General features: G+C 65.3%; 1 protein-coding gene across 1 annotated transcript; it reads left to right on the forward strand.

Moving 5' to 3' along the window:
• The first annotated feature begins 865 nt into the window (after window positions 1-865).
• On the forward strand, window positions 866-5,839 carry ELF3 (E74 like ETS transcription factor 3). Its single transcript, XM_081487307.1, has 9 exons — window positions 866-991; window positions 1,346-1,516; window positions 1,761-1,982; window positions 2,115-2,210; window positions 2,301-2,420; window positions 2,573-2,662; window positions 2,791-2,907; window positions 4,103-4,298; window positions 5,117-5,839. Exons 2-9 carry the CDS (start codon window positions 1,354-1,356, stop codon window positions 5,229-5,231), a joined length of 1,119 nt encoding a protein of 372 aa, XP_081343433.1. The 5' UTR covers window positions 866-991; window positions 1,346-1,353; the 3' UTR covers window positions 5,232-5,839.
• Window positions 5,840-8,838: the final 2,999 nt, after the last annotated feature.

The raw sequence follows: 8,838 nt of genomic DNA on the forward strand, positions 1-8,838 counted from the left end.
AGCCCCTCTTCACCCGCCCGCATGGCCCGGGCGAGTCTGTGAGCCGTGAGCTGCCACCCTGAGGGCCCTGCTGAGGGTCAGATAGGGCTGTGCAGAGGGCCTGCTCCCCGAAGAGCACCGAGCTGGGCCCAGGGACCGGGCCTCCGACGCTAGAGGGCAGCAGGCCTGTGCTGGTTAGGCCAATTAGAGGGGTTAAACACGGCTGCAGGAGTCTGGCCCCCTAGCTCGGTGGCCCCAGAGGCGGCTCTGTCGGGGGCAGGGAGGTAGGGGGGTCCTTCTGACAGAGCTAGGGCCCCCAGACATGGCTGCAGCAACCCCAAGGCTCAGGTGGCGTCTGGCAGAGGGTGCCGAGACCGTGCCCCTGGCCTCCTGCCGGTGGTGGGCCTGTGGCTGGGGCCCTGCTGCTGCCTGTCCAGCAGCCCTGAGTGTTGCCCCGCATCCGGAGTCTTCTCCAGACCTCTGCCCCCTGCCTGCCCGCCACCCCTAGTCCTCAGACCTGCAGGTAGCCTTCCTGACCCAGCCCTGACCCCCGTCCCCTCCCCTCCCCTCTGCCCAGCCCCAGCCTGACCCCCCTGAGGAATTTCCTGAGCAGAGAGGGCACATGCCCACCCAGCGGCCGCCCGCCCAGGCCGCTGCCCTGTGCCCAGCCCCAGAGGGTGCGGGTGACGGACCTGACAATCATTAAACCAGCCAGGCCTGACTTCCCAGCACCGCCGGCCTGGATCCCGGCCAAGTGGCACAAAGTATGCAAATCACCTGGGCCAGGAGCCCCGTCTAAAGGCCAGGAAATCCCCTCGGCCAATGAGCCGCCAGCTCAGGTTACCGCGGGCGCCTATAAAGACCCAGGTGCGGGCGGAGCTCCAACGCCCCTACTGAGTGTGCTGGGAGCGCAGCCGGAGCCTTAGCTACCTGGCTGCCTGGCGGGGCCCCTTCCCCTGGATTTCCTCCGCCGGCCGCCCCTAGCCTGCCTGCCGCACCCTCAGCTGCCACGGTAGGACCCCCGCCTGGCCTGGGGATCGGGGAGGGGCCGGTGGAGCTCAGTTCTGAACCTGCGCAAGCGGGCAGGCCGGGCTGTGTCCTGACGGCAAGGGAAGGACGGAGTGGCCATGACGGCCGGTCCCCTCCGCGGGCCCAGGTGGGGAGAGCAGGGAGCCCGGCCTTGTGCCCCACTCACCACACACTCACACCCCTCTCTGAGACCTTGGAGCCCCTCTGGAGGAGAGCTTGTCCCAAGACAGGCTGACCTTCCCGCCCTTGGGGCTCTAACTGCCCCAGGCCTGGTGGGAGCAGGATCGCCTGCAGGTGAGGCAGGGTGCCGGCCTCACCAGCCTCCCCCTCCTCCCAGGGAGCCCCATGGCTGCGACCTGTGAGATCAGCAACGTCTTTAGCAACTACTTCAGCACCATGTACAGCTCGGACGATCCCAGTCTTGCTTCTGTGCCCTCTGTGCCCACCTTTGGGGCCGATGACCTGGTGCTGGCCCTGGGCAGCCCGCAGATGCCCCTGGAGGGCACAGGTGGGTCTCAGGAGGGGCTGGGCATTTGGGGCGAGGGGGCATCCATCTGAGAGCCTGGGACGGGAAAGGATTGGGCAGGGGGCAGGCTGGGGTGTTGGGGCTCGGGGGTACGTGTCTGGGGGGTGCTGTCTGGGGTGCTGTGAGCACCATCACCTGGCCCCGTCCTGGTCGGGAGGGGGGGACCCCGGGAATCCCCGGCGGGCGCCAGAGGGGGCTGACCCTTGACTGCGCCGGCCCCTTGCAGAGAAGGCCAGCTGGCTGGGGGAGCAGCCCCAGCTGTGGTCCAAGGCCCAGGTCCTGGACTGGGTCAGCTACCAGGCGGAGAAGCACAAGTACGACCCCAGCACCATCGACCTCTCCCGCTGCGAGCTGGACGGGGCGGCCCTGTGCCGCTGCACACCCGAGGAGCTGCGCCTGCTGTTCGGGCCCCTGGGGGACCAGCTCTACTCACAGCTGTGGGACCTCAGTGAGTGCCCCCCACCCCATCAGGGAGGCTGGTCTGGGGCCTGGCCCCCGGGCAGGGCGGGTGTGGCCAGAGAGAGAGCCCCAGGGAGGGGAGGGCAGGCGAGCCTCTGGGCTCTGACCCTCTTCTCCTCAGCTTCCAGCTTCCCCGACGAGCTCAGCTGGATCATGGAGCTTCTGGAGAAGGACAGCCTGGCCCTCCAGGAGCCCCTCGGGGAGCAAGGCCCCTTTGGTGAGAGCCCCTCCTCCATCCTTCCCCAGCCTGACCGCCCCCAGCTGGGAGAGCCAGGGCCCCCTCTGACCGCTCACCTCTGCCCCCCAGACCAGGGAAGCCCCTTTGCCCAGGAGATGCTTGAGGACTGCAGGCAGCCCAGCCCCCCCTACCCAGGCAGCTTCGGCGCAGGGGCACCCTCCCCAGGCAGCTCCGACGTCTCCACCGCAGGTGAGCCCTCCCCCGGGCGTCTGCCCGTGGCTGCCCTCCCGGATGCCCTGAGCGCTGGTTTCCACTGGCCACCAACGCCCAGGCTCTCTGAGGACAGGCCCTGGGTAGGCAGCGCTCAGGGTGTCAGGGGCTCACTCTGACCTGCCCCTCAGGGACCGGCGCGTCTCAGAGCCCCCACGCCTCGGACTCCGGTGGAAGTGACGTGGATTTGGACGCCCCGGACAGCAAGCTCTTTTCTGGGGGTAAACAGAGGGAGCCTCCTGGTCCCCGTGGGTGCCCCCTCCCCTGCTGTCCTCTAGGGAGTCCTGGAGGGAGGCTGCCCCTCCAGCCCCTGGCCTTCCCTCTCCTGACCTTCCGCCTCCCCCCACAGACGGCTTTCCTGACTACAAGAAGGGGGATCTTAAGCATGGGAAGCGGAAGAGGGGCCGGCCCCGAAAGCTGAGTAAAGAGTCCCGGGAGTGTCTGGAAGGCAAGAAGAGCAAGCACGGTCAGCGGGCGCCCAAGGGTGGGGGGCCACATCGCGGGGCCCTGGGCTGGGGGCGAGGTGAGGCGGGCTGGCCCTTTCTCCTCCTGATCGGGGCCCTCCACGTGCTCTGGAGCACGGGGCCGGGGTGCGAGTGGGTCACAGCCTAGTGGTGGGGCCTGGCTAGGGGGTCCTGTGTGGGGGCAGCTACGGCTACAGGAGGAAAGCCTCGGGCTGGACTCAGCGCTCCTGCCCGAGGGACCCAGTGCTGGCGGTCCGGGCAGGCTCAGGCACGGACTGAGGCTTGGCCGCTGGAGGCCCCGCCCCTGAGGGCTCTGCAGGTGTGGCCCTTCCACATGCTGGCCTCAGGCCGTGGGTGGGCTCCCGGCCCTGGAGCTACCAGGAGGGTCCCACAGCTCTTCCCCTCCACACGAAGGGGGCCTGTTTGCTTCTGGGGTTATTCTTTCAAGAAGCCGTCCCTCGCCCCCCAGGCGGGGGCTGGCTCCTTCCCCTTCCTGCTGGGCTCTCACCACCCACTGGTGTATTTGCTTTTTTACCATGACTCCTCCAAACTGTGAGCTCCTTAAGGTGGTACCACTGTGTCTCAATGGCTCTCATATCCCAGCTAGACGCTGATCAGTATTTGAGCAGGTTAAACCTCTGTGCCGTGTCACATGTGGTCCTGCTGGAGCTCTCCTGGCTATCCAGTGGTGTAGGCAAGGAGAGAGGCAGCCATCAGGAGACAGTGTTGGGGCAGGTGGGGAGACAGCCATCAGTAGACAGTGCTGGGCCAGGCTGGGAGGCAGCCATCAGTAGACAGTGCTGGGCCAGGCAGGGAGGCAGCCATCAGTAGACAAGTGTTGGGGCAGGTGGGGAGGCAGCCATCAGTAGACATTGTTGGGCCAGGCGGGGAGGCAGCCATCAGTAGACAGTGTTGGGGCAGGTGGGGAGACAGCCATCAGTAGACAGTGCTGGGCCAGGCGGGGAGGCAGCCATCAGTAGACAGTGTTGGGGCAGGTGGGGAGACAGCCATCAGTAGACAGTGCTGGGCCAGGCTGGGAGACAGCCATCAGTAGACAGTGCTGGGCCAGGCTGGGAGGCAGCCATCAGTAGACAGTGCTGGGCCAGGCTGGGAGGCAGCCATCAGTAGACAGTGTTGGGGCAGGCTGGGGGAGCCACAGGTGCCTGGGCCGCTGACTGATGGAGCTTGGCCTTGTAGCCCCCAGAGGCACCCACCTGTGGGAATTCATCCGTGACATCCTCATCCACCCGGAGCTCAACGAGGGCCTCATGAAGTGGGAGAACCGGCAAGAGGGTGTCTTCAAGTTCCTGCGCTCAGAGGCTGTGGCGCAGCTGTGGGGCCAGAAGAAGAAGAACAGCAGCATGACCTACGAGAAGCTGAGCAGGGCCATGAGGTGGGCGCCGTCAGGGTGCTGTCAGGGCGCCGTGGGTACAGCAGGGCCATGAGGTGGGCGCCACGGGCGCCGTCAGGGTCCCGCCCCTCAGGCTGGTGTAAGCCATGAGGTGGGCGCCGTGGGCGCCGTCAGGGTGCCACCCTCAGGCCGGTGTGAGCCATGAGGTGGGTGCCGCAGGCGCCATCAGGGTGCCACCTTCAGGCCAGTGTGAGCCATGAGGTGGGCGCCGTGGGCGCTGTCAGGGTACCGTGGGTGCCGTCAGGGTGCCGTGGGTGCCGTCAGGGTGTCACCCTCAGGCCGGTGTGAGCCATGAGGTGGTCGCCGTGGGCACCATCAGGGTGCCACCCCTCAGGCCGGTGTGAGGCCCCTGTGGTGAGGAACCGCAGGGCCCGCCCCTCATGCAGATGAGCGATGGCCTGGGATGCAGCTGACTGGCCTGCAACACATACTAAACTTGATCTGATGAGCATTTCTCTGTATCATCTGCAAGGCTTGTCCCATGAAAGGCACTTGGTGGTGAAAAGGGCATTAGCCATGGCCCACACCATTGAAGGAATTAAGCTGCCTGTCTCTGGACCTCAGTTTCCTCCCAGACCATCGCTAAGGTTTCCTCCAGCCCCCAGACCACACTGCTCCATGCAGAGTCCCGGGGAGGGTCAGGTGCTCCCCACAGAGCCGGGTGAGGGAGCGAAGGCTCCTCCTGTGTAGGACGTGGTTCAGGCCCATTTCCGCTGGGCCAGAGCTCAGTGGGCAGGACACCTGAGGACTCTGGGCAGGTCGGCCCCTGCCTGGCACCTCTGACCACCCGTCCCCCTCAGGTACTACTACAAGCGGGAGATCCTCGAGCGGGTGGACGGCCGGCGACTTGTCTACAAGTTTGGAAGGAACTCCAGTGGCTGGAAGGAGGAGGAGGTGGTGGGACACAGGAACTGAGGGTCGGACCAACCCTGCGACCATGCTCGACGTGAAGTGCAGCCCCTGGGAGGACCGCCCGGCCATGCGGGCGCGCACCCCGTGGAGAGCAGCTGAGGCTCTGGGTCCCGTCAGCGTCGTCCTGGCCTCTGGGGCCGGTGGCCTCTGTGGGCTGCCCTCCTTTTGGAATTACAAGCCTGGAGTTTGAGGTCACTGTGCACTGGCCGTCGCTGCGCGTGCAGCTCCTTCTGTCTGGGCCGCGTCGGACCTGACTGGACCCCAGCTGGGGACACCTGCCTCCTGCAGAGGCTGGATGGGCTGAGGAGGCCGCGGGCCCCGGCCTTGAGAGGGGGCCCTCTCTCTCTGGACTGGCTTCGTCCTCCCTGCTCAATGCTTGGACTCCGCGGGCGGGGGTCAGCGCACTCCCTAATTTATGTGCTATAAATACGGACATGTACATAGAGATCTATTTTTTCTAAGATGTTCCCTCCCCACGCCTCCCACACTGGGCACTGGTCCCACACTGACTGTTCGAGGCCCTCTGCTGGGCCGATGAGGGACGGGGCTCTGGGCTCCCTCCCCGTGTGAGGGGGGGCACTCCAATAAAGTGCCTTCTGGACTTTTTCTAACCTTTGTCTTAGCGACCTGTGCACTAAACTCTGCAGCTCTGGTCTGGATGCAGGCAGCAGGGTTGGGAAAGGGGACCAGGGCAGGGCTCTGCTGGTCGGAGGTGAAGGCAGGGCAGGCCCTGGGGTGGGCTCCCCGTCCCAGCGCTGAGGCTCGAGGGCGCAGGCCTGCCAGCTGGGGCTGGGGGTGGGTGAGGCCATCCTGCAGACAAGGCACCGGCCGGGTGACCTGGGCTGAACCAGGCTTCTGCTGCCCGCTTCCCAGGTTGGGCCAGCGTGCACCGTGTCCGCTGAGGAGTCGGGGGTGCATGTCCAGCCTCAAGGAGTAGATGTTGTGCATTCCAGCCGAGTCGACAGCAGGCTGAGTAACCGTCAGATAAATCCGAGCTTTCGTTGTCAGACGTGGAATCAGTTATGAGCTCATGGAGGGAAAAACACAGCGAGAAGAGCATGTGAGACAGACTCGGGGGGGCCCTGCCCGCGTGACCCCCACCCAAGAGGGAGACGGCTTGGCGGCCCCAGGGACTCGGCCAAGGGCGTGGGCTGAGACGCTGGCTCCCAGCGGCTTCTCTGGTCGGGGCTGGGCAGCGGATTCCAGAAGGTGCAACTCTGTGTGCACAGGACGATGCATCTGGGTTCTGAGGGGCCATCCTGGGCGTCCTCCTGAAGTTTCCCCGTGGGGCCAGCAATTTCCCGTCAGCACTTTAGAAAGGCCACTTTGTGGGTCTGAAATGCTCTTTAGTTGTCTTAGAAATATCAGATTATTCACTAAGGGAATGTGGGTAAGGAAGGGATCAGAGGGATCAGACGTGTGTGCATGCATATACGTGTGTGTATGTACATGTGTGTGCATGTGTGTACATTCGTGTGCACATGTACTGAGGAGGGCTCACTCACCCTGGAGGACAGGACCTGGGAGAGGAGGGTGGGGAAGTCGTGGGGAGCGGATGGAGCCATGGGAGAAGCTAGCATCCCCTGGAGTCCTTTGGGTAGAGGTGTTCCTTCTGAAGGTGGTCCCTGGCAAGAGAGGGAGGGGGTATAGCCTCCAGCTGCCCCTGCTTCCGTGTCTGCTCTGTCCGCTGGGGTCCAGGCCCAACAATCACCTCATTTCTTGAAAATGGCTGTGCCAGGCACTGTGCTCACCTCTCCAACCAAGTTATCGGGGTCCTCACGCCCCCGGAGGGGCTACCTGGCTGTCTGCGTCCCTTCTGAGAGTGGGCACCGGGCACCCAGGACCCCCGCCCTGGGAGGCACAGGTGAGGGTCTGCTGGGTGGGAGCGCCGGCCCGCCCTTCATCCTGTGCCAAAGGGCCGGAGGCAGCTGAGCCCACATTGCGCTGACCTTTGTCCTGCCGTTTGCAGTTTATGGGGCGCTTTCCTCCTCCTCTATCTCCTCCCAGCCGCCGCACAGCCTTCAGAGGGGACTGGGAGGCCGGGCCCTGCCGGGCTGGACGCTGACCCAAGGTCAGAGGCAGAGACAGACGGTGACCCCGCAGTGAGCCGGGGCTCTTGCTGGTCCTTGGGGGGACTGGGGCGGGGCCTCGCTCCCTCCGCAGGGGTGTGATCCTCGCTGGAGCCTGCCTCAGGGGCGCTGCGCTCACCCACGCCCCAGGGCGTGGCCACCCCTTCCCTGCCCCCGAGGGGTGGGAGGCTGCTGGCGGGGGAGGGAGCCCCTCGGGATGTGTCTTCGGGGGAGGGCCGGCCTCGCTCCCGTCTCCCCTCCCCAGCTACCTCCCCGGGGGCTGCCCATCTGCCTTAATTCCTTTCGCTGTTTACGCCCTCTTGCCCTCAGGGGCTGTGGGGCCTCCAGGCAAGGCCAGGCTTACTCATCTCAGGCCTCCCCAGGCCTGGCAGAGCAGGGCTCGATAAATATTTGTCAGGCTGGCCCGTGCCTCTCCCTGCCCGCCGCCACCTCCCCTGTGTGTGCGCGCACGCGCGCACACACACACACTCCAGCTCACAGCCGCACCACTCACACACAGGTCACAGCCTCGGCCTGCCCCGCCCCCAGCCCAGGCCCTTACTCACCAGCTCCCCTCCCCCCATGTTTGACGGCCTCTACCTCCCCTCCTCCCGCTAGGTGGGCTCAGGTCTCCTCGCACCCAGGTCGAGCCCAGTGCAAAATGAAGACCCAAGTTAAGAATTATTCAAAACAAAACAACGATTAGCGACTCCCAAGTGGCACCAGCAGAGCAGAGCGCTCACTGGCGCGGGGACCCCCCGCGGGGACCCTCCTGCGCGGCCCCGCCCCCGCCACCCCGTGCTCCCCTCCAGGTGCGTCTGCACCGCACGACAGCAACACGTTGCCAAGTCCTTAAAATCAGAGCCATTTCCAGAGTAACGGGGTGGGGGCTTCTCCTAAGAACCAGAAGATCTGGCCACGCTGTGCCAACTGCCCACGCGACCACCGTCTGGGGAGGCAGAGCCCGGCCCGCAGCCTCCGTCAGTCCCCCCAGGCTGGCGCCTGGCCCTGAGGGGACACAGCTGTGCCCACCCCCACCTACTGCTCCCCGACAAGTAGCTCCTCCGCACCCCTCTACCTGCAAGACGATGGCTCGTCGAGGCTGTCAATCAGTCAACCGGTGACGGGGCCTCCCCGGAGGTGGGCTACAGACAGCCGCCTCCACCGTGAGGTCCTGGGACCGGCCACCTGGGACTTAATGGGAGCATCCGAACTTCTCACCTCAAGACCTTTTCCAGCCCAGCTGGTGCATGACGTATGCAGGCCCTCATGCACCCCGGAATATGGTGGCCTCTGAGCTGGTGCCCAAGGGCCCCCTACCCAGCTGCCTTGTCCCGGTCCAGCACCCCCCGCGATTTATCCGTACAAGCTCTTCACAGACTCGCCCCAAAGTGTCAGTGGCTCAGTCGTGTCCAACTCTTTGCGACCCGTGGACTGCCGCCCACTGGGCTCCTCTGACCATGAGATTCTTCAGGCCAGAATACTGGAGTGGGTTGCCATTTCCTTCTCCAGGGGATCTTCCCAACCCACAGATTGAACCT

Source organism: Giraffa tippelskirchi, chromosome 5, assembly GCF_054371585.1.
Source record: "Giraffa tippelskirchi isolate mGirTip1 chromosome 5, T2T-mGirTip1v1.2.pri, whole genome shotgun sequence".
NCBI classification, from domain to species: Eukaryota; Metazoa; Chordata; class Mammalia; order Artiodactyla; family Giraffidae; genus Giraffa; species Giraffa tippelskirchi.